General features: G+C 42.0%; 7 protein-coding genes across 7 annotated transcripts; 4 read left to right on the forward strand and 3 right to left on the reverse strand.

Annotated features, from left to right (window-relative positions):
* Positions 1 to 14,887: 14,887 nt before the first annotated feature.
* LOC142150872 (histone H4) lies at positions 14,888 to 15,199 on the forward strand. The gene has a single exon (XM_075206045.1). It carries the CDS (start codon positions 14,888 to 14,890, stop codon positions 15,197 to 15,199), a length of 312 nt encoding a protein of 103 aa, XP_075062146.1.
* A 588-nt stretch (positions 15,200 to 15,787) lies between these two features.
* Positions 15,788 to 18,524, reverse strand: LOC142150293 (histone H3). The gene is made up of 2 exons (XM_075205504.1): positions 18,418 to 18,524; positions 15,788 to 16,319 (listed from the first exon to the last, which is right to left on the reverse strand). Exon 2 carries the CDS (start codon positions 16,304 to 16,306, stop codon positions 15,896 to 15,898), a length of 411 nt encoding a protein of 136 aa, XP_075061605.1. The 5' UTR covers positions 16,307 to 16,319; positions 18,418 to 18,524; the 3' UTR covers positions 15,788 to 15,895.
* On the forward strand, positions 17,586 to 18,507 carry LOC142150292 (histone H1-like). Its single transcript, XM_075205503.1, has one exon. It carries the CDS (start codon positions 17,620 to 17,622, stop codon positions 18,304 to 18,306), a length of 687 nt encoding a protein of 228 aa, XP_075061604.1. The 5' UTR covers positions 17,586 to 17,619; the 3' UTR covers positions 18,307 to 18,507.
* A 634-nt stretch (positions 18,525 to 19,158) lies between the features above and the next one.
* On the reverse strand, positions 19,159 to 19,697 carry LOC142150294 (histone H2A type 1-like). The gene has a single exon (XM_075205505.1). It carries the CDS (start codon positions 19,680 to 19,682, stop codon positions 19,290 to 19,292), a length of 393 nt encoding a protein of 130 aa, XP_075061606.1. The 5' UTR covers positions 19,683 to 19,697; the 3' UTR covers positions 19,159 to 19,289.
* Positions 19,698 to 21,882: 2,185 nt separating this feature from the next.
* On the forward strand, positions 21,883 to 22,194 carry LOC142150873 (histone H4). The gene has a single exon (XM_075206046.1). It carries the CDS (start codon positions 21,883 to 21,885, stop codon positions 22,192 to 22,194), a length of 312 nt encoding a protein of 103 aa, XP_075062147.1.
* Positions 22,195 to 23,474: 1,280 nt separating this feature from the next.
* On the reverse strand, positions 23,475 to 23,912 carry LOC142150295 (histone H2B 1.1-like). Its single transcript, XM_075205506.1, has one exon. It carries the CDS (start codon positions 23,906 to 23,908, stop codon positions 23,528 to 23,530), a length of 381 nt encoding a protein of 126 aa, XP_075061607.1. The 5' UTR covers positions 23,909 to 23,912; the 3' UTR covers positions 23,475 to 23,527.
* A 294-nt stretch (positions 23,913 to 24,206) lies between these two features.
* On the forward strand, positions 24,207 to 24,666 carry LOC142150296 (histone H2A type 1-like). The gene has a single exon (XM_075205507.1). The coding sequence runs from the start codon at positions 24,223 to 24,225 to the stop codon at positions 24,613 to 24,615; it is 393 nt and encodes a 130-aa protein (XP_075061608.1). The 5' UTR covers positions 24,207 to 24,222; the 3' UTR covers positions 24,616 to 24,666.
* The last annotated feature ends 386 nt before the right edge of the window (positions 24,667 to 25,052 follow it).

Consider the following 25,052-nt stretch of genomic DNA (forward strand, 5'->3'; position numbering starts at 1 on the left):
TTACCTACGTTCACTTGTCTTGCAGTCCAAAAATATTAGTACTGCAAAATTAAAATACGTTCACTGTTCTTACAGTCCAGAAATATTAGTACTGCAATATTTACCTACGTGCACTGTTCTTGCAGTCCAGAAATATTAGTACTGCAATATTTACGTCCGTTCACTGTTCTTGCAGTCCAGAAATATTAGTACTGCAATAATTACCTACGTTCACTTGTCTTGCAGTCCAAAAATATTAGTACTGCAAAATTAAAATACGTTCACTGTTCTTGCAGTCCAGAAATAATAGTACTGCAATATTTACTTACGTTCACTGTTCTTGCAGGCCAGAAATATTAGTACTGCAATATTTACCTATGTTCACTGTTCTTGCAGTCATGAAATATTATGCAAAATAAAATATGTTCACTGTTCTTGCAGTCCAGAAATATTATTACTGCAATATTCACCTATGTTAACTGTTCTTGCAGTCCAGAAATATTAGTACTAAAAAATTTAAATATGTTCACTGTTCTTGCAGGCCAGAAATATTAGTACTGCAATATTTACCTACGTTCACTGTTCTTGCAGTCCAGAAATATTAATACTGCAATATTTACCTACGTTCACTGTTCTTGCACGCCAGCAATATTAGTACTGCAATATTTACCTACGGTCACTGTTCCTGCAGTCCAGAAATATTATTACTGCAATATTTACCTACGGTCACTGTTCCTGCAGTCCAAAAATATTAGTACTGCAATATTTACCTACGTTCACTGTTCTTGCAGTCCAGAAATAATAGTACTGCAAAATTAAAATACATTCACTGTTTTTGCAGTCCAGAAATATTAGTACTGCAATATTTACCTACGTTCACTGTTCTTGCAGTCCAGAAACATTAGTACTGCAATATATACCTATGTTCACTGTTCTTGCAGGCCAAAAATATTGGGACTGCAATATTTACCTACGGTGACTGTTCCTGCAGTCCAGAAATATTAGTACTGCAATATTTACCTATGTTCACTGTTCTTGCAGTCCAGAAATATTATTACTGCAATATTCACCTATGCTCGCTGTTCTTGTCGTCCAGAAATATTAGTACTGCAATAATTACCTACGTTCACTTGTCTTGAAGTCCAGAAATATTAGTACTGCAAAATTAAAATACTTTCACTGTTCTTACAGTCCAGAAATATTAGTACTACAATATTTACATATGTTCACTTTTCTTGCAGTCCAGAAATATTAGTACTGCAATAATTACATACGTTACCTGTTCTTGCAGTCCAGAAATATTAGTACTGTAAAATGTAAATATGTTCACTGTTTTTGCAGGCCAGAAATATTAGTACTGCAATATTTACCTACGGTGACTGTTCTTGTAGTCCAGAAATATTAGTACTGCAATATTTACCTACGGTGACTGTTCCTGCAGTCCAGAAATATTATTACTGCAATATTTACCTACGTTCACTGTTCTTGCAGTCCAGAAATAATAGTACTGCAAAATTAAAATACATTCACTGTTTTTGCAGTCCAGAAATATTAGTACTGCAATATTTACCTATGCTCGCTGTTCTTGCCGTCCAGAAATATTAGTACTGCAATATTTACCTATGTTAACTGTTCTTGCAGTCCAGAAATATTAGTACTAAAAAATTTAAATACGTTCACTGTTCTTGCAGGCCAGAAATATTAGTAATGCAATAATTACCTACGTTTACTTGTCTTGCAGTCCAGAAATATTAGTACTGCAAAATTAAAATACGTTCACTGTTCTTACAGTCCAGAAATATTAGTACTGCAATATTTACCTATGTTCACTGTTCTTGCAGTCCAGAAATATTAGTACTGCAATAATTACCTATGTTAACTGTTCTTGCAGTCCAGAAATATTTGTGCTGTAAAATGTAAATATGTTCACTGTTCTTACAGTCCAGAAATATTAGTACTGCAATATTTACCTATGTTCACTGTTCTTGCAGTCCAGAAATATTAGTACTGCAATAATTACCTATGTTAACTGTTCTTGCAGTCCAGAAATATTTCTACTGTAAAATGTAAATATGTTCACTGTTCTTGCAGGCCAGAAATATTAGTACTGCAATATACACCTATGTTCACTGTTCTTGCAGTCCAGAAATATTAGTACTGGAATATTTACCTACGGTCACTGTTCTTGCAGTCCAGAAATATTAGTACTGCAATATATACCTATGTTCACTGTTCTTGCAGGCCAGAAATATTGGTGCTGCAATATGTACCTACGGTGACTGTTCCTGCAGTCCAGAAATATTAGTACTGCAATATTCACCTACGGTCACTGTCCCTGCAGTCCAGAAATATTAGTACTGCAATATTTACCTACGTTCACTGTTCTTGCAGTCCAGAAACATTAGTACTGCAATATATACCTATGTTCACTGTTCTTGCAGGCCAAAAATATTGGGACTGCAATATTTACCTACAGTGACTGTTCCTGCAGTCCAGAAATATTAGTACTGCAATATTTACCTACGATCACTGTTCCTGCAGTCCAGAAATATTAGTACTGCAATATTTACCTACGTTCACTATTATTGCAGGCCAGAAATATTAGTACTGCAATATTTACCTACGTCCACTGTTCTTGCAGTCCAGAAATAATAGTACTGCAAAATTAAAATACATTCACTGTTTTTGCAGTCCAGAAATATTAGTACTGCAATATTTACCTATGCTCTCTGTTCTTGCAGTCCAGAAATATTAGTACCAACAATTTAAATAATTTCACTGTTCTTGCAGGCCAGAAATATTAGTACTGCAATAATTACCTACGTTCACTTGTCTTGCAGTCCAGAAATATTAGTACTGCAAAATTAAAATACGTTCACTGTTCTTACAGTCCAGAAATATTATTACTGCAATAATTACCTATGTTAACTGTTCTTGCAGTCCAGAAATATTAGTACTGTAAAATGTAAATATGTTCACTGTTCTTGCAGGCCAGAAATATTAGTACTGCAATATACACCTATGTTCACTGTTCTTGCAGGCCAGAAATATTGGTACTGCAATATTTACCTACGGTCACTGTTCCTGCAGTCCAGAAATATTAGTACTTAAATATTTACCTACGTCCACTGTTCTTGCAGACCAGAAATAATAGTACTGCAAAATTAAAATACATTCACTGTTTTTGCAGTCCAGAAATATTAGTACTGCAATATTTACCTATGCTCACTGTTCTTGTCGTCCAGACATATTAGTACTGCAATATTTACCTATGTTCACTGTTCTTGCAGTCATGAAATATTATGCAAAATAAAATATGTTCACTGTTCTTGCAGTCCAGAAATATTATTACTGCAATATTCACCTATGCTCGCTGTTCTTGTCGTCCAGAAATATTAGTACTGCAATATTTACCTATGTTCACTGTTCTTGCAAGCCAGAAATATTAGTACTGCAATATTTACCTACGTTCACTGTTCTTGCAGTCCAGCAATATTAGTACTGCAATATTTACCTATGTTAACTGTTCTTGCAGTCCAGAAATATTAGTACTAAACAATTTAAATACGTTCACTGTTCTTGCAGGCCAGAAATATTAGTACTGCAATAATTACCTACGTTCACTTGTCTTGAAGTCCAGAAATATTAGTACTGCAAAATTAAAATACTTTCACTGTTCTTACAGTCCAGAAATATTAGTACTGCAATATTTACCTATGTTCACTGTTCTTGCAGTCCAGAAATATTAGTACTGCAATAATTACATACGTTACCTGTTCTTGCAGTCCAGAAATATTAGTACTGTAAAATGTAAATATGTTCACTGTTTTTGCAGGCCAGAAATATTAGTACTGCAATATTTACCTACGGTGACTGTTCTTGCAGTCCAGAAATATTAGTACTGCAATATTTACCTACGGTCACTGTTCTTGCAGTCCAGAAATATTAGTACTGCAATATATACCTATGTTCACTGCTCTTGCAGGCCAGAAATATTGATACTGCAATATTTACCTACGGTGACTGTTCCTGCAGTCCAGAAATATTAGTACTGCAATATTTACCTACGGTCACTGTCCCTGCAGTCCAGAAATATTAGTACTGCAATATTTACCTACGTTCACTGTTTTTGCAGTCCAGAAATATTAGTACTGCAATATTTACCTATGCTCGCTGTTCTTGCCGTCCAGAAATATTAGTACTAAAAAATTTAAATACGTTCACTGTTCTTGCAGGCCAGAAATATTAGTACTGCAATATTTACCTATGTTAACTGTTCTTGCAGTCCAGAAATATTAGTACTAAAAAATGTAAATACGTTCACTGTTCTTGCAGTCCAGAAATATTAGTACTGCAAAATTAAAATACGTTCACTGTTCTTACAGTCCAGAAATATTAGTACTGCAATATTTACCTATGTTCACTGTTCTTGCAGTCCAGAAATATTAGTACTGCAATAATTACCTATGTTAACTGTTCTTGCAGTCCAGAAATATTTGTACTGTAAAATGTAAATATGTTCACTGTTCTTGCAGGCCAGAAATATTAGTACTGCAATATACACCTATGTTCACTGTTCTTGCAGTCCAGAAATATTAGTACTGGAATATTTACCTACGGTCACTGTTCTTGCAGTCCAGAAATATTAGTACTGCAATATATACCTATGTTCACTGTTCTTGCAGGCCAGAAATATTGGTGCTGCAATATGTACCTACGGTGACTGTTCCTGCAGTCCAGAAATATTAGTACTGCAATATTCACCTACGGTCACTGTCCCTGCAGTCCAGAAATATTAGTACTGCAATATTTACCTATGTTCACTGTTCTTGCAGTCCAGAAACATTAGTACTGCAATATATACCTATGTTCACTGTTCTTGCAGGCCAAAATCATTGGGACTGCAATATTTACCTACAGTGACTGTTCCTGCAGTCCAGAAATATTAGTACTGCAATATTTACCTACGATCACTGTTCCTGCAGTCCAGAAATATTAGTACTGCAAAATTAAAATACATTCACTGTTTTTGCAGTCCAGAAATATTAGTACTGCAATATTTTCCTATGCTCTCTGTTCTTGCTGTCCAGAAATATTAGTACTGCAATATTTACCTATGTTAACTGTTCTTGCAGTCCAGAAATATTAGTACCAACAATTTAAATAATTTCACTGTTCTTGCAGGCCAGAAATATTAGTACTGCAATAATTACCTACGTTCACTTGTCTTGCAGTCCAGAAATATTAGTACTGCAAAATTTAAATACGTTCACTGTTCTTACAGTCCAGAAATATTATTACTGCAATAATTACCTATGTTAACTGTTCTTGCAGTCCAGAAATATTAGTACTGTAAAATGTAAATATGTTCACTGTTCTTGCAGGCCAGAAATATTAGTACTGCAATATACACCTATGTTCACTGTTCTTGCAGGCCAGAAATATTGGTACTGCAATATTTACCTACGGTCACTGTTCCTGCAGTCCAGAAATATTAGTACTTAAATATTTACCTACGTTCACTGTTCTTGCAGTCCAGAAATATTAGTACTGAAATATTTACGTACGTTCACTGTTCTTGCAGTCCAGAAATATTAGTACTGCAATATTTATGTACATTCACTGTTCTTGCAGTCCAGAAATATTAGTACTGAAATATTTACGTACGTTCACTGTTCTTGCAGTCCAGAAATATTAGTACTGCAATATTTATGTACATTCACTGTTCTTGCAGTCCAGAAATATTAGTACTGCAATATTTACCTACATGCACTGTTCTTGCAGTCCAAAAATATTAGTACTGCAATATTTACGTATGTTCACTGTTCTTGCAAGCCAGAAATATTAGTACTGCAATATTTACCTACGTTCACTGTTCTTGCAGTCCAGAAATATTAGTACTGCAATAATTACATACGTTACCTGTTCTTGCAGTCCAGAAATATTAGTACTGTAAAATGTAAATATGTTCACTGTTTTTGCAGGCCAGAAATATTAGTACTGCAATATTTACCTACGGTGACTGTTCTTGCAGTCCAGAAATATTAGTACTGCAATATTTACCTACGGTCACTGTTCTTGCAGTCCAGAAATATTAGTACTGCAATATATACCTATGTTCACTGCTCTTGCAGGCCAGAAATATTGGTACTGCAATATTTACCTACGGTGACTGTTCCTGCAGTCCAGAAATATTAGTACTGCAATATTTACCTACGGTCACTGTCCCTGCAGTCCAGAAATATTAGTACTGCAATATTTACCTACGTTCACTGTTCTTGCAGGCCAGAAATATTAGTACTGCAATATTTACCTACGGTGACTGTTCCTGCAGTCCAGAAATATTAGTACTGCAATATTTACCTACGGTCACTGTTCCTGCAGTCCAGAAATATTATCACTGCAATATTTACCTACGTTCACTGTTCTTGCAGTCCAGAAATAATAGTACTGCAAAATTAAAATACAATCACTGTTTTTGCAGTCCAGAAATATTAGTACTGCAATATTTACCTATGTTAACTGTTCTTGCAGTCCAGAAATATTAGTACTAAAAAATTTAAATACGTTCACTGTTCTTGCAGTCCAGAAATATTAGTACTGCAAAATTAAAATACGTTCACTGTTCTTACAGTCCAGAAATATTAGTACTGCAATATTTACCTATGTTCACTGTTCTTGCAGTCCAGAAATATTAGTACTGCAATAATTACCTATGTTAACTGTTCTTGCAGTCCAGAAATATTTGTACTGTAAAATGTAAATATGTTCACTGTTCTTGCAGGCCAGAAATATTAGTACTGCAATATAGACCTATGTTCACTGTTCTTGCAGTCCAGAAATATTAGTACTGGAATATTTACCTACGGTCACTGTTCTTGCAGTCCAGAAATATTAGTACTGCAATATATACCTATGTTCACTGTTCTTGCAGGCCAGAAATATTGGTGCTGCAATATGTACCTACGGTGACTGTTCCTGCAGTCCAGAAATATTAGTACTGCAATATTCACCTACGGTCACTGTCCCTGCAGTCCAGAAATATTAGTACTGCAATATTTACCTACGTTCACTGTTCTTGCAGTCCAGAAACATTAGTACTGCAATATATACCTATGTTCACTGTTCTTGCAGGCCAAAAATATTGGGACTGCAATATTTACCTACAGTGACTGTTCCTGCAGTCCAGAAATATTAGTACTGCAATATTTACCTACGATCACTGTTCCTGCAGTCCAGAAATATTAGTACTGCAAAATTAAAATACATTCACTGTTTTTGCAGTCCAGAAATATTAGTACTGCAATATTTTCCTATGCTCTCTGTTCTTGCTGTCCAGAAATATTAGTACTGCAATATTTACCTATGTTAACTGTTCTTGCAGTCCAGAAATATTAGTACCAACAATTTAAATAATTTCACTGTTCTTGCAGGCCAGAAATATTAGTACTGCAATAATTACCTACGTTCACTTGTCTTGCAGTCCAGAAATATTAGTACTGCAAAATTAAAATACGTTCACTGTTCTTACAGTCCAGAAATATTATTACTGCAATAATTACCTATGTTAACTGTTCTTGCAGTCCAGAAATATTAGTACTGTAAAATGTAAATATGTTCACTGTTCTTGCAGGCCAGAAATATTAGTACTGCAATATACACCTATGTTCACTGTTCTTGCAGGCCAGAAATATTGGTACTGCAATATTTACCTACGGTCACTGTTCCTGCAGTCCAGAAATATTAGTACTTAAATATTTACCTACGTTCACTGTTCTTGCAGTCCAGAAATATTAGTACTGAAATATTTACGTACGTTCACTGTTCTTGCAGTCCAGAAATATTAGTACTGCAATATTTATGTACATTCACTGTTCTTGCAGTCCAGAAATATTAGTACTGCAATATTTACCTACATGCACTGTTCTTGCAGTCCAAAAATATTAGTACTGCAATATTTACGTACGTTCACTGTACTTGCAGTCCAGAAATATTAGCACTGCAATATTTACGTACGTTCACTGTTCTTGCAGTCCAGAAATATTAGTACTGCAATATTTACGTACGTTCACTGTTCTTGCAGTCCAGAAATATTAGTACTGCAATATTTACCTACATGCACTGTTCTTGCAGTCCAAAAATATTAGTACTGCAATATTTACGTACGTTCACTGTACTTGCAGTCCAGAAATATTAGTACTGCAATATTTACGTACGTTCACTGTTCTTGCAGTCCAGATATATTAGTACTGCAAAATTAAAATAATTTCACTGTTCTTGCAGTGCAGAAATATTAGTACTGCAATATTTACCTACGTTCACTGTTCTTGCAGTCCAGAAATAATAGTACTGCAAAATTAAAATACTTTCACTGTTCTTGCAGTGCAGAAATATTAGTACTGCAATATTTACTCACGGTCACTGTTCTTGCAGTCCAGAAATATTAGTACTGCAATATTTTCCTACGTTCACTGTTCTTGCAGTCCAGAAATATTATGCAAAATTGAAATATGCTCACTGTTCTTGCAGGCCAGAAATATTGGTACCAGAAATTAAACTATAATGGAGTACACAAATTTGGAGGATAAAGTAGGGAAAGATCAAGACCCACTTCCTCTTAATGCTGAAGCTGCTGCCATTAGTCATGACATAGACGATGAAATGCCATCAACGTTGTCTGCCAAGGCCGATTACCAATCTCCTAGTAGAGGGCATGTAAAATCCAAAAACCCAAAGTTCACTAAAATTAGCAAAAAAAGGAAATTAAAAACATCTGAAAAGAAACGTAAACTTGCCAATATGCCATTTACGACACAGAGTGGCAAGGAACGGCTTAGGCCCTGGCCCGTGTTAAGGATAAATGATTTAGCTTCACCCAAGGATCTAAGCCCTCCTCCTCCCCCCCCTCCAAAAAAAAAATTAAGAGAGTTAAGCTGTCATCAACAGCACAGCAAACAACTTTGCCTTTTAAACAGATGACATCACAAATCCCCAAGGCGAGTCCAAGGGTGTTAGTGGTTGTGAAGCCTGACCTTCCCATCACTGTACGGGAAGAGGTGGCTCCTACCACCATTTGCAGCACGCCCTCTGCATATGCTGGAAGGATCACCCACAGTGTAGATCCAGGTTTGGATAATGAAGATGTCAATGTTGTACACCGGGATAAGGATATTGATGTAGCTGGCGCTGAGGAGGAACTTAATGAGGAGGATGCTGAATTGGTTATCTTAAATGAGCCACCAGGGGGGGGGGGGGGACAGTTGTTGTCCATGGGAAGAAAAAGCCCATTGTCATGCCTGGCCAGAAGACCAAGAAATCCACCTCTTCGGTCTGGAATTATTTATATCCCAATCCGGACAAGAAATGTATGGCCATAGGTAAAGCTCAATTAAGCAGGGGTAAGGATCTTGGCCACCTAGGGACACCCTCCCTCATATGTCACCTGAATAACCTTCATAATTCAGTGTTTAGTTCAGGAACTGTGGCTAGGACCGTCAGCAGTCTAGGGACACCTAAATCCCTTGGTCCTGATGTATGCACACCAGCAAAACCCTCCTCGTCAATTTCCAACACAATCTCGATCAGCTGCATTGGATGCTGTCACAAATGAAAAAATGGTGGAGGATTACTTTGCTGACACCATCCAAGTAGACATGTCACACAGTCCATATTCTTACTGGCAGGAAAAAAAAGGCAGTTTGGAAGCCCCTGTACAAACTGGCTGTATTTTACCTTAGTTGTCCCCCCTCCAGTGTGTACTCGGAAAGAGTTTTTAGCGCAGCGGGGAACCTGGTCAGTGAGCGGCGAAGGAGGTTGCTTCCTCAGAACGTTAAAAAAAATGATGTTCATAAAAATGAATTATCAATTCCTCAATCAAGTACAGCACTGCCCTCCAGATAGTACAGAGGGACCTGTGGTTGTGGAGTCCAGCGGGGACAAATTGATAATGTGTGAGGAGGAGGAGGAAGTACACACTGTAGGGGGAGAGGAATCAGAGGTTGAGGATGAGGACGACATCTTGCCTCAGTAGAGCCTGTTTAGTTTGTACAGGGAGAGATGAATAGCTTTTTTGGTGTTGGGGCCCAAACAAACCAATCATTTCAGCCACAGTTGTTTGGTAGGCCCTGTCGCTGAAATGATTGGTTTGTTAAAGTGTGCATGTCCTATTTCAACAACATAAGGGTGGGTGGGAGGGCCCAAGGACAATTCCATCTTGCACCTCTTTTTTTGGCATTATGTGCTCTTTGGAGCCTAGTTTTTCAAACTGCCATCCAGTCTGCCACTGCAGTGCCACTACTAGATGGGCCACGTGTTTGTGCCGCCCACTTGTGCCGCTTAGCTTAGACATCCAGCTATCTCGGTGCAACCTTTTGGCCTTAAAACAATATTGAGAGGTGTGAGGTGTTTAGAATAGACTGGAAATCAGTGGAAATTATTGTTATTGAATGTTATAGAGGTTAATAATAGCGTAGGAGTGAAAAACAACAAAAAAAAAACAGTTTTTATTCTTAAAAAAAAATAAAAATTCAGAGCCGAAAACCCTAAATCAGAACCAAAACCTTGAGTCGGGTGTTTTGGCAAAACAAATCAGAACCCAAAACCTAAAGCTAATCAGAACTCAAAACACTAAAAGTGGCCGGTGCACACCCTTTTTATTAAATGTGAATTGTATTCATTTTACTTAATTTCAAATGTAGGGCTGGTTGCAGGGAGGGAGGCCTAATTATTAAAGGGGGTGCTATGGATTTATTAATGGAACTGTTTGGGGACTCCTAAACTTTATGTACCCGTCCCCCCCCCCCCCCCCCCCCCATATAGGGCCCCGACATCCCAGAATCCACACAAGCAGCAACTGATCTAAAGACACCAGCAGCCGCAGGTGGTGGAATGTGACAAGATCAGGTAGGAGAGAGCACGACCATCTGCCAACTGTCCTGAAGATGATGGGGCAGCGCAGAATTTGGGTGACTGTCTCGCTTAGTCAGAATTTGGTCTGTCTGCAAGGACAGTGGGGAGGTAAGTCCTGCTTCACACTGTACTGCTCGTGATATCAGAGATGCGTGCACCTATCAGTAGTGCACACAGTATTGCCTGTTTATTTGTCTAAAATGAAGACCATATCAGACAATAGGGGACACCCCTGTCTTAAGTGCCCCAGGCCCACCAGAACCTTAATCCAGCTCTGACCACAGGGATATCCGCAAACAGGCACCACATGGGGGTGTATTAATTATCTTTGATTCCTCACGGTCTTGCCATACTCAGGTTCTACCTATCCATAGGCACCGATCGGCAAAACACCCTGCCAGAAACCAGCACAAAACACACAAGAACAAACAAACAGCAAAGACAGAGACCACTCACCTGGAGCGTCATGTCTCTTTGATGGCCGTGTACTCTGCTTCTCAGCAGCTGTGAGGGCAAAACACAGAAACACAAATAGTACAATTGGGGTAACAGTGCGTATACCCCTCTTACTTACATGCGGACAGCTTGGTGTAAACATGGTGGTGACAGTGGATTCTATGCTAGTGGGCACGTATCTCTAAACGGATCTTACGAGCGAGGGGAACAGTCCCTGGTGGTTAGTGGTGATACAGACGTAGGCATAGTGCCAAATTATTATATGGCTACAGGCTCTAAGCCTGACTCACGTGCCCAACCTAGGCTCTAAACCTAATAAATGCAGGACAGGCTCCAAGCCTGAATCCACCCCGGCCCCCAGGGTCATGGCCTGGCCAATTGTACCCCAAATATTAATGTCTTGAAATACACCTAAAAAGCCCCCGGGCCTTGTACATGACTATCTACTCCACGGTCCTAGTGCCTATAGATGTGCCCACATTATGTAAATCATAGTTACCTGCTCCGCGCAGGAATCAGATGTTCTCCAACCGTTTCCACTTCTTCCAGTCCTTCCAGCCAATGGTGCCTCTTCTCCTGTTCGGTGCTGAAATTGATTGAAGTGACTCTGTCCTCTTCAGGCTGCGCTGGACTCAGCAAAATTCAAATGGTCGACTAAGAGCCGGGACTGGCTGGTCATTGATTGGCTGACCGCTATCATGTTCAGATTCGCTGTTGTCAATCCCGGTGAGAGCGTACGGGAGCCCAGACTTACCTGCCCTTGATCAGAGGTCTAGTAAGCAGAATCCTCTTCTTTTTTAACCTCCTTGTTGGCTCCAGTGCTGTCTTCCTCAGGATACCCTTCTACACTGAGACTTACAGTACCGCAACAGTTTAATTTGTGTATCTCTTCCCTCAGTTTTGAATTTCAGTAAAGGAGAGTTTGGTGGTCTGGGTATGATGGTGTATTCTTCAGCCTCATCAATGGTCCATCCAAATGCAGCCCGAATTAAACTTTTATTTATTTCAGTGATAAAAATTGTAAATACAATATTTAGATTTAGCAGTGAATTAATGGGAAGAAAAAAACTAGAAGAGTATTTCTATACCTCTTAAACATGAAATTAGTATAAATAATGTGATACTAAAACCCTTCCTCTCCTGTTTTGTGTCGTCTCTGAAACTATATTACTTTGCTTTTAAATGGAAAAAAAAGTGTTGTTTAATTTTATAATGGTGCTTTAATGCTTATAAAGTTCTTGTGAAACTTGAAACAAACACGTTATAAAGTAGAAACACCATTCATGAGAGAAATTACTTCTCAGCTAGTTTAGTATTACAACATCGCCACCTGCTGTCCAATAAGCTACTTGTGGCTGAGATGTCCGCTTTATTATAGAGCCCGCTTTCCCGGCAACCCTTGTCAATGCCGAGCTGCATTCTGGGAGATGTAGTTTGGATAGAAGGCGGAAGGAATTGGAAGCAGGTAATGTAATAAAGTGTTATTGTGTGCGCACAAGGAAGGGCCATGGTCACCTCACATTGGGGCACATTTATCAATCATCGGCAAAAATGAACAATAGTTATCAATCCTTATCGCATGGATAAGGATTGAACTATTTCTCAGATTTATTAAAAACGGATCACAGAAGCAGCAGTTGCGATAAACTGCTGTTCCTGTGATAAAAAAAAATCACACTTACCCCGCCTCTTCCGAATGCGGTGTCCACGGATCTCCTCCAGGTGTTCTTCATTTTTCTTTACTCTGGAACTGCGCATGTGCAGTTCGAAAAACTGCACATGCGCAAAAAAAAAACATCCCCGATCTGTCTCTGCAACTATAGTTGCAGAGACAGCGGTGAATGACAGCGAGGGGTCATGTGATCCCTCCACACATGCGCTGTCCAGCTCTGCTCTTCGGACCAGAGCTGACAGCACTGAAATCTGACAGCACTGAAATCTGACATTTATGATAATAAGCGCCAGCTTCAGCTGGCGTACATTATCAAGACAAGTTTCCCCCCAAAAAATAGTTTTTTTCGGAACATGTTAGATTACGGCCAAGAGAAGTCACCATACTATTCGGTGACTGCTCCCAAAAACGTAGAGGAGTGCAAAGCAGCATATATCCACGATATCTGCTACGATGCACCCTTTATAAATATGCGGAGGACACAGAGGGACCTTAATTTCACGGTAAGAGCACTATTGTGCTTTCTTAAATATGCCCCATTGGCTTTGGAAGTGCTGGGACGTCCCCAGCCTGCTCCCCTAAAAACATCCCTTAGGTGCTGCACACACCGGCCACTAGTACTTGTGACATTGAAGGGGCATCACTCAGTGGGACATATCTCCCAACTGTCACCGAATCAGGACAAAAGTCCTTAAATGTGGGACGGCAGGACTGTCCCTCCAGAATCAATTGCTTCCATGGTGTTGGTGGTTATCACGTTGAACAACCCGGCCAGTGTGGTAAACAGCCCGGCTGACATGTTGATCTCATCTGGAGGGACAGATCGCTGCTCGGTATGTTCTTAGTATGTTGATCACTCCCATGTGAAACAGGCTTGTAAAACATGACAGGTCCTCTTTAAATTACACCCTTCATGTATGCAGTGAGGCAGCCATGTTGTTTCCTGAACTAATATTCATGAGAATACAAGATATCAAGTGACCAGTAGGTAGTGACCACTGAGGCCTGAAGTACAGAGATTCCTCTTGTTCCTAATTAATTGATGTTGCACTGAAGGCTGCATTGTTCATGTATATTGGTTTACCCCCAACATGTCTGTATCCACTGTGTGCAGGTGGAGACCACTGTAAGATGCAGTTTGACTTGTGATCAAAAACTTGTTTATGTATCTTGAGAGATCTCAAGCTATAAAATTAATTAAAAATAATATATAGTAATATGTGTTTGTTACTTTGCAGCCTGTGTTACAGAATGAATGGACAGTGCTGAGTCAAGGTACCTTCAATATGGGCATGAGAGGCTGCAAGCAGACTAAATATACATCTCAACTATGCCCAGCACCCTGCTCTTGGTGTTGAAAAATAATTAAGAGAAGGAATTTGATAAAGCCAGAGAAGTACACAGATGCCAGCGAACATATTTTGCTCAGCTTACTTTGTAGAGGATTAGTCTTTGGGTTTTTACTACAAATACTACATTGTGAACTATCATAATGATTATCTTGTAGCTTAAACCACTAGAATGTTTTACATTTACATAATATGCAGTCAAACAACCAAAAACCGCGCACACAGCCATGTACAATCGATCAATTAAAGGAGACATTAAATTGCTTTACTTCGTAAGCTATACACTGCAAACAATAGGAGCGACTGAGCGGGAATTTTAAATTCGCAAACGGTTGAGCGCTCAGCGAATCAGTGATAAGGGGGGAACCGAAGCCCGCGTCACACAACGTACAAAGAACCGCTGCCTACTGGACACGCCCCCTTCCTCTTATGTCCCCTATCAGGTCCGACCCAGCTGCATAAAAGAAGCTTGTTGCGCAGCTAAACTGTATCAGTTGGAACATTTTTGACTGAAAGTTACATCATGTCTGGACGCGGTAAAGGAGGCAAGGGGCTCGGGAAAGGCGGTGCTAAGAGGCACAGGAAGGTTCTCCGTGATAACATCCAGGGCATCACTAAACCAGCTATCCGTCGTTTAGCTCGTAGGGGAGGTGTGAAGCGCATCTCTGGGCTCATCTACGAGGAGACCCGCGGTGTCCTGAAGGTCTTCCTGGAGAATGTGATCCGTGATGCCGTCACTTACACAGAGCACGCAAAGAGAAAGACTGTCACAGCCATGGATGTCGTGTATGCCCTGAAACGTCAGGGTCGCACTCTGTACGGATTCGGAGGCTAATTTCTTTGTCTATCCCATTACAAACCACAAAGGCCCTTCTAAGGGCCGCCCACCATGTCTGTAAAGAGCTGTACGACTAATGTCCAGGACCGTGAGAGGTTTAGCTCCCTAATATCACGTTACACACACACCTATGATTACTTGTTTCTGCACAATACTGTGATTATCGACGTCATCGTTCAGTCTGTAATTTATATTAGCTATAATGGGGCCACATCGATTTCATCCCGTGTATAAATTGAGCGGTCTAATCTGTTTACAGCATGCGTCTACTAATTTATACCCCCACATGCTGCTTGCCATATTTGGGTGGATGTGCAAGTGAATCACTAACCCGGAACCCGCTTGCTCTTTGGAGCCACCCACCTTTTCCCGAGATATTGTGTAAAAGGCTGTTGGCTTTGGGAGGGGAATGTTGACGGATTCCCGTGAATTGCACAGTATTACCAGAGGGAACAAAGGAAACGAGTCAGACGTGGACAACAACGGCCCAGTGTTAATTATCTAATCGCGCTGATCATATAGAATATGTGTAATTAGAATCCACATCGGCAAACAAAATGCAGAGATTTTACACATAGATAATAACTTCTGATTAAAATGTTACTACACAGAATAATGCTGCAGCTCGTTTAGAGAAAGATTTGGTGGCTCTGAAAAGAGCCTTTGTGCTGTGTGTAAGTCAGTGCCGAGTCCTTATGCCCTCTCCCCTCGGATCCTGCGGGCCAGCTGGATGTCTTTGGGCATGATGGTCACCCTCTTAGCGTGGATGGCGCACAGGTTGGTGTCCTCGAAGAGCCCCACCAGATAAGCCTCGCTGGCCTCTTGCAGAGCCATGACAGCCGAGCTCTGGAAGCGCAGGTCGGTCTTGAAGTCCTGGGCGATCTCCCGCACCAAGCGCTGGAAGGGCAGCTTGCGGATCAACAGCTCAGTGGACTTCTGGTAGCGGCGGATCTCCCTCAGAGCGACGGTGCCTGGCCGGTAACGGTGAGGTTTCTTCACACCACCGGTAGCTGGGGCGCTCTTCCGGGCGGCTTTAGTTGCCAGCTGCTTGCGGGGAGCTTTCCCACCGGTGGACTTACGAGCGGTCTGCTTGGTCCTGGCCATAGTTCTACTGATTCTATAAAGAATATAAGATGCAGATTCTTAACAATCCTATTTATACAGTGTGCTGCAATGCAATTGGATGAGTTAAGAACGCCCTTCAAATTGATTGGCTTAAAAACTGCGTCTTAACTTTCAAAATGCCCGCCTAAATTCTTTGCTTATTACTTGACTCGTAATTTTTAATATTATATATTATTATAACTTAAGAAGGCCTGGCAAGCTCTCGAATTAAATGATGTGTAATAATAAAAAATTAAGTGTTTCCAGTCACGATAATTACAATGTATGTAAAAAAGCTATCCACATTGACCACACGGGGGTGCCATTGCATCACATTCAGCGAAGACGAGAGGGATAATAACTAGGGATAGTAAAAGGATTCGAACCACGTCAGGGAATATAATCACTTTTGTAGATCTATATTTATGCCTTGTTGATAATGACAAACACGGGTTTTAAATTATCGATCTGAAATCACTGTGCAATTATTTGTATTTGTGATCCAATGTTTTCCTGCTCTTCTTGGAGTCTCCACGGCCGAGGCCTCTGCTGGAGGCTTTGATTGTTTCAGACATTTTTCCCGCACAAAACCAAACCACTGGTGACCTGGGGTCACTATATATCCGAATACGTAGGTGGCTATAATAGCCCTGGACAATGCCTTTTCATTACATCAGGTGGTTTGCTTAGCAAAAATTCGATTAATGTTCCCTTCCTCCCAATGCCAACTGAAGGGGATGAAGGGAAGCTGGACAAGTTACCAGCAGTTCCCGCAGACCGCAAGGGGTTGTTGAGATGACCTGAACACAACAAGCTGTGTTTGTCTGTGAACATCTGCAGTCGTTTCTACCTGTGGCAGCTGACTATCTCAAGCTCTAGGCTGCTGGTAATCATCTATTGAGAGTTATCTGGTAGGACCCTGCCATTAATGTATGGATAAGAGAGATGAGACCCGTTGTAGATGGTAAAGAGGTCGGATATGTTTTTAGTACCTTTGATAAGCTTACTCAGCAGCAAATGTCAGCACATGATTTACAGCTGACAAGCTGGAGAACGAGCAGACACTATCATATGTCCTATAAAGGTCTCATTACTTCCCTCAAAAGAAACACAAAAGAGATCGCAGACATCCTGGAACTGCAGAGAAGGAATAGTGGGCGTGGCTTCGCTATCCACCAATAAACACAGCGGCTGGTTCTTTATCTCAGCCAATGGCCGCATATCCCTGAGCTGTATATAAATTCTTGGTTGAACAAGTCCTACCACTAAACGTGTCAGTTTGAGCATAGAGTCATAGTCATTTGTATTGGAGGATGTCTGAGCCAGTCCCAGCCGCAGCGCCTGCTCCTCCAGCAGAGGCCCCCGCCAAGAGTAAGCGGCCCAAGAAAGCAGCTTCAGCAGGATCCATGAAGAGCAGCAAAGCGTCCGGTCCCAGCGTGTCTGAGCAGATTGTAAAGGTGGCAGCTGCATCCAAGGAGCGTAATGGGATTTCCCTGGCCGCTGTGAAGAAAGCTCTGGCTGCCGGAGGATACGATGTGGAGAAGAACAACAGCCGCCTGAAGTTGGCGATCAAGAGCTTGGTGACCAAAGAAACCCTCATCCAGGTGAAAGGCAGCGGTGCCTCCGGCTCCTTTAAGCTGAACAAGAAACAGTTGGACAGCAAGGACAAGGCGGTGAAGAAGGCAGCAGTGGCCAAAGCCAAGAAAGTATCCAAGTCCCCCAAGAAGGCTCCGAGCGCATCCAAGAGCCCTAAAAAGGCGAAAAAACCGGCAGTTGCCAAGAAGGCTGCAAAAAGCCCAAAGAAGCCAAAAGTCGCTGTGAAATCCAAGAAGGTGGCCAAGAGCCCGGCCAAGAAGGCAGCGAAGCCTAAAGTGACCAAGAGCCCGGCCAAGAAGGCGGCTAAGCCTAAAGTGGCCAAGAAGGCAGCGAAGCCTAAAGTGACCAAGAGCCCGGCTAAGAAAGCAGCGAAGCCCAAGAAGACAGCTCCTAAGAAGAAGTAAAACTGCAGATCCGCACTCCGGTGCCCCGTTACACAAAGGCTCTTTTGAGAGCCACCCACTCGGTCTTGACTGAGCTATAATGTACCCCCCCATCCATCCTCTATCTTTTACCCTGTGGTGGTGACTGCTTCTGGCTCAACAAAGCAGATGTGAACCCCTTATGGTCCCCGGTAACAAATACCTCCAGACATCTGACTAGTTTACACACACATTGATAGTTACATACACATAACGTCAGTGCACCGTGACAATGGTTATTTTCTATAAGCAATTATGTCGCTCTTCTACACCCCGTGTGTAGCTTCATAAACCGTTTACTGCCCCTGAACAAAATGAGCAAAGGACGGAAACTCCTTATGTTTATATTACGGTATTATTTTCTTACTAGGTCATACGCTATACAACTGCTACCTATTGGACGGTTATGTCAGATTATTTAAATCCAGTGATTATCATCAAGTATTTGTTATCGACACCATAGGAAGCTTGTATTGGTCTCCGATTCACTGTGCTGACAAGTGTCATACACCGTAGTAACGTATCTCTTATATACTATTACTGTGTGTAAATCAATACTACCACCGTGTGATCAGTAGTGACGTCTGCCGTTTATCAGATACATTGTAATTTTTAAGATTGTTTACAATAAATGGTTTTCTAGTCTTTCAACTTTAATTCGGGAGCCTGTCAGGTCTTACGTAGGTAAAATTCTAATAGTAATATTATCGCTTCAGATTTAAGTGGTAAGCAAAATATAAAGCAGGCGTTCTGAAGGACGCAAGGGATATTAAATGAAAGTTTGAAGGACTGAACAGCAGAATCTGAGGAGAAAAGGCTGTTTCTCGTCTAGCTCAATAGTAAAACTGTCAGTGAGCTTCCGACTATCCAGATAAAGCAATAAGTAATGTATAAAGCTCTCGCAAGAAAATGTGGGTGGCCCTGAAAAGAGCCTTTGTGTTGTGGGGGTGTCAGTGGGGAGTAAATCACTTGCTCTTAGCTGCCTTGTGGCTCTCGGTCTTCTTGGGCAGCAGCACGGCCTGGATGTTGGGCAGGACGCCTCCCTGGGCGATCGTCACCCCTCCGAGCAGCTTGTTTAGCTCTTCATCGTTGCGCACAGCCAGCTGCAGGTGGCGGGGGATGATGCGGGTCTTCTTGTTATCACGGGCGGCATTTCCTGCCAACTCCAGAATCTCAGCCGTTAGGTACTCGAGCACGGCGGCCAGATAGACAGGAGCTCCGGCTCCCACACGCTCGGCATAATTACCCTTTCTCAAAAGACGGTGAACACGTCCAACTGGAAACTGAAGCCCAGCCCGAGATGAGCGAGTCTTGGCCTTAGCCCGGGTCTTTCCGCCTTGTTTGCCTCTACCAGACATTTTCAGTTGCGTATTTCGTAATAAACTACTGTGATTAAACTCCTCCCTCATCCTTTTATTTATACCTTTCAGTGACAAACTCCTGCATCTCTGATTGGTCTGTTTTCGGACTAGCCAATGCAGCTGATGTTCAGGTATCCACCAATCCGTATAAGATAGAGGTGGGTATGATATTGAAACACATCACATGACATGACTAGCCAATAGCATATAGAGCTGGATATAAGTCTTATTTACATGGCCTGCCTATAAATAGGGCGATTGTGGGAGGTGCAAGTAATAGTCGCTGACTCACTGACCAGTATTTGTTTTAAGAATGCCTGATCCAGCAAAGTCTGCTCCTGCGGCCAAAAAGGGCTCCAAGAAAGCCGTGACCAAGACCCAGAAGAAAGATGGGAAGAAGCGTAGAAAGACCAGGAAGGAGAGTTATGCTATCTACGTGTACAAGGTGCTGAAGCAGGTCCACCCTGATACCGGCATCTCCTCCAAGGCCATGGGTATCATGAACTCCTTTGTTAATGACATTTTTGAGCGCATCGCAGGAGAAGCCTCCCGCCTGGCTCACTACAACAAGCGCTCCACCATCACCTCCCGGGAGATCCAGACCGCTGTGCGTCTACTGCTGCCCGGTGAGCTGGCCAAGCACGCCGTGTCTGAGGGCACTAAGGCCGTCACCAAGTACACCAGCGCCAAGTAATCTGCAAATTCCTCCTTTCCGAGTTGCCACAAAGGCTCTTTTAAGAGCCACCCAAATCTTCTTAATCGAGGCTATGACACTTGTTGGATCCCGCTGCTCTTTGTGTTCCTTGCAAACACAAGCCCACGTGCAGCTCTTACTGTCCGGGTACCCGTCTATAAACATAACGTGTTCGCTTTCAGCAAACATGAATGAAATGCCTTTTAGATCTCGTATGTCAGTAAATCATTCTGTCCTTACCTTCTGTTACCAAACTGCACCTGGCTGCTCTCTAACTGCCCCGTGCTCCCTGCTGCATCTAGGCGGCTAGAAGGAACTCTGACCCGACTAGTGTCAGCTGCCTGACCGGTATTTAGCGCCTCTAGAGCAGGCTGTGCTGTCCGGGCTTCTCATTAGAAATCTGTTGACCACTGGCTATAGTTCTTCTGCAGACCAGGTACCGGTGCCAACACAACATATTTAATTCTGTCGGCTCTCATAAAGCATACAATATACATTAGTAACAATACATTGTGGCACATACACTGGCGAAACTAAGGGAGGAATAACCTTTATTAAAACACAGTGGTGGTCACCTCCCAGTCATCTGCGGACTAAATGGGCAATCCCGGATAGCCAGCAAGCACAGAAAGGTCTCAACCTGGACACATTTAAGAATTCTAAATGCGTGAAATTAGACATTACAAACAAGGTACTTTCAATATGGGGTACAGGGATTGCTGCACAGTCAGTACTGCCCAGCATCCTGCTCTCGCCACATGAGAGCGTTACTTCACCAGAGCTTGCGGTGTTTTGAAAATAACCATTGAAGTCCAGTTGTTTTTTTTTATATCTTTATATCATTACAGATGTTGCTGTCATTTGACATACACTAGGCTGGTTCTACGCTTTAAAAAGTCAATTTCAGGCAGAAATCCTCATTCTAATGCATTATTCAAATAAGTCATATTATATTTAGTGTTTTTATTTGTGGCTGCAGTTAAAAATGTACAGAGCCGGTCACTAGTAAATTCAAAGGTATTTAAAGGAATACAAGATTAGATCCAACTGAAACACGACAGATAACTACACTGCTACCACCTTATATTACAAATATATTATTACTTTCATCATCAATATATGTTAACAACCGACCAGTGTTATAGATTGCAGATTAAAACTCTAAAATGTGTAATTTCTACATAATAAAATGCCGTCACACAACTTGAAAAAAACAGACAGATAACCATTCAGCTAAAATGAGAAACTAAATTAAATAAGATCATAAGCTAAACACTACAATGACTATAAGCGACGCGGCGGGAATTTTAAAATCTTTAACGGCTGCTCGTTCAGCCAATCGGCAAGGGGAACGAAAGCCACATGTAGCAATAATTATCAAATGACACGCCCATTTCTTCCTCTATACTTTGTGTCCTTTCAGGTCCGACTTAACTGTATTAAAGAAGTTTGCTGTACAACCAATTCACATCAGTTGATTAGGCAACGCCAGCAGTGCAAATCATGTCTGGACGCGGTAAAGGAGGCAAGGGGCTCGGGAAAGGCGGTGCTAAGAGGCACAGGAAGGTGCTCCGTGATAACATCCAGGGCATCACTAAACCAGCTATCCGTCGTTTAGCTCGTAGGGGAGGTGTGAAGCGCATCTCTGGGCTCATCTACGAGGAGACCCGCGGTGTCCTGAAGGTCTTCCTGGAGAATGTGATCCGTGATGCCGTCACTTACACAGAGCACGCAAAGAGAAAGACTGTCACAGCCATGGATGTCGTGTATGCCCTGAAACGTCAGGGTCGCACTCTGTACGGGTTTGGAGGTTAATTTCTCTGTATCCCATTACACACAAAGGCTCTTTTAAGAGCCACCCACTCAGTCTTCAAAGAGCTGTAAGTTTACTATTATGCCCATGATTACTGGAGGAATAGGTCTGTAGCATTTTAAGATACTACAGCATATCACCCCACGGCTTTGTTACACGTAGATCCAATACATGAGTGAATAGTGACACCATCACTCGCAGCCTGTTCTGAGTGCGGGAGTTACACCGCAGACATCCGTCTCAACCATTGTATAAAGTAGGCGAAGACCACTAATCTATGCTTTTACAACGTGTAGTCAAATGAGCGTAAATCCCAGCTGTGGAACGGGTTTACATGTTGGGGGACGAGTACAGGGAAACGTAACCAGGAGACTTTCAAAAAATACAAAGCAACATAATAAACGGGGTAATAATACAAAAGGTGTCATAGCATCGATTGAGAAAGACATTATATTCTTCCTGCCCCATACCAGCCAAAATGAAAAAATATTGATTACCACCTCGTATCCAGAAGCAGTGGTTCTTTCAGGGTGGGTTTCCCACAGGAATTGAGAAATACGTATCCTGGGGAAATTATAAAGACTCTACAGGGAAAATCTTGTGGCAAGACCCTAGCGTACCATCCCCCTATCCACGAACTAATTGGTAATGTGAGTGTTGCAATGGTGCGTTAAACATTTTCTCTGCACATATGTCAGCACGGAGGGAGGAGACTGGGAGAAGACCCTGCAACAGCTCCTCTTTACATTTAACGAGGTATCTCAGGAGTCCACCAAGTTTTCTCTATTCAAGAGTCTATATGGGCGGCGAGTGATGCATCCATTAGATACGAGAAAGCTGGGAAAGCCCCTTTTTCAATCGCTTAGGTCTCCACTATGTACGGTTTCGGAGGCCAATTTCTTTGCCATGTTGAAAAACAAAAAGGCTCTTTTGAGAGCCACCCACTCAATCTTCAAAGAGTTGTAGTATGTCCATGTCCTAGAGCACAAACATACCCCCATATACCACTTATTTCATCTAGATTCTACGCATGGCAGTTTTAGAACATCTATTACTCAAGACCTGTTATTCACGTTATTAAAAGACCTTGGGCTGCACAGCGTTACAAATATCGGCCCTTACATGATCTGAAGGGAAATGCTAGGCAGTGATTAAAGCGTAAGGAACAATATGTGGGGTATTGCAAGAACGAGTAGCTTGAAATGTGATGGTTTCGCGGAGATACAAAACACCACAAAGAACATGCGGGATCTAGCAAATGTCATAGCCTCGATTGAGAAGATTTGGGTGGCTCTTAAAAGAGCCTTTGTGTTATCTTAGAACAGAGATTGCAGATTACTTGGCGCTGGTGTACTTGGTGACGGCCTTGGTGCCCTCAGACACGGCGTGCTTTGCCAGCTCACCGGGCAGCAGTAGACGCACAGCGGTCTGGATCTCCCGGGAGGTGATGGTGGAGCGCTTGTTGTAGTGAGCCAGGCGGGAGGCTTCGCCTGCGATGCGCTCAAAAATGTCATTAACAAAGGAGTTCATGATACCCATGGCCTTGGAGGAGATGCCGGTATCAGGGTGGACCTGCTTCAGCACCTTGTACACGTAGATAGCATAACTCTCCTTCCTGGTCTTTCTACGCTTCTTCCCATCTTTCTTCTGGGTCTTGGTCACGGCTTTCTTGGAGCCCTTTTTGGCCGCAGGTGCAGACTTGGCTGGTTCAGGCATTGCAATAACAAGATCTCGACAGAGTGTAAAGAAACTATTACTAGCACCGCCCACAATCGCTGTATTTATAGGCAGTCTATGTAAATTAACCTTATCTTCAGCTCTAGGCGCTATTGGTTAGTTCTGTCACGGGATCTTTAGAAAAGCTATACCCCTTCTCCCTGTGCTGATTGGTGAGTGCCCGAACATTTTTGTCACTGGCCAGTCTGAAAACGGACCAATCACAGATGCAGTCGTTTGTTTTTCGAACATATAAATAAAGGAATGAAGGCGGAGTTTGCTACTCGTGTGTATTGAATTAACCTGAGCATAACATGTCTGGTAGAGGCAAACAAGGCGGTAAGACCCGGGCTAAGGCCAAGACTCGCTCATCTCGGGCCGGTCTTCAGTTTCCTGTTGGCCGTGTTCACCGTCTTTTGAGGAAGGGGAACTATGCTCATCGTGTGGGAGCCGGAGCTCCTGTCTATCTGGCCGCCGTGCTCGAGTACCTGACGGCTGAGATTCTGGAGTTGGCTGGAAATGCCGCCCGTGATAACAAGAAGACCCGCATCATCCCCCGCCACCTGCAGCTGGCTGTGCGCAACGATGAAGAGCTAAACAAGCTGCTCGGTGGGGTGACGATCGCCCAGGGAGGCGTCCTGCCCAACATCCAGGCCGTGCTGCTGCCCAAGAAGACCGAGAGCCACAAGGCAGCTAAGAGCAAGTGATTTACTCCCCACTGACACCCCCACAACACAAAGGCTCTTTTCAGAGCCACCCACGTTTTCTTACTAGAGCTCTATACACATTACTATTCGTTTTATCTGGGTAATCAAAGGTTCCCTGGTAGTTCTACTTTTGAGCCAGATACGGTTTCCCACAATTTAGCTGTCCCGTTTCATACACATTTTCAGCTCTAAATTATGCACGTAGCCTTTATTCTCATTGGAACTGCTCCATGGATCCTTTCAACCACATATATCAGCGGCTTCGTGTAGTAGAAAGCAGTGAGATGGGGTCTCACTTGCTGTAGAGAGAGGATTAGGTGGCTCCGAGAAGAGCCTTTGTGCTGTGTATAAAGGAGTGACGAGAAGCTGCTCTTTCCCCTTAGATTTCGAGGGCCAGCCATTCAAAATTGATTGATTTAAACACATTTCATTGGCTC

The sequence above is a fragment of the Mixophyes fleayi genome, chromosome 4 (assembly GCF_038048845.1).
Source record: "Mixophyes fleayi isolate aMixFle1 chromosome 4, aMixFle1.hap1, whole genome shotgun sequence".
Taxonomy (NCBI): domain Eukaryota; kingdom Metazoa; phylum Chordata; class Amphibia; order Anura; family Limnodynastidae; genus Mixophyes; species Mixophyes fleayi.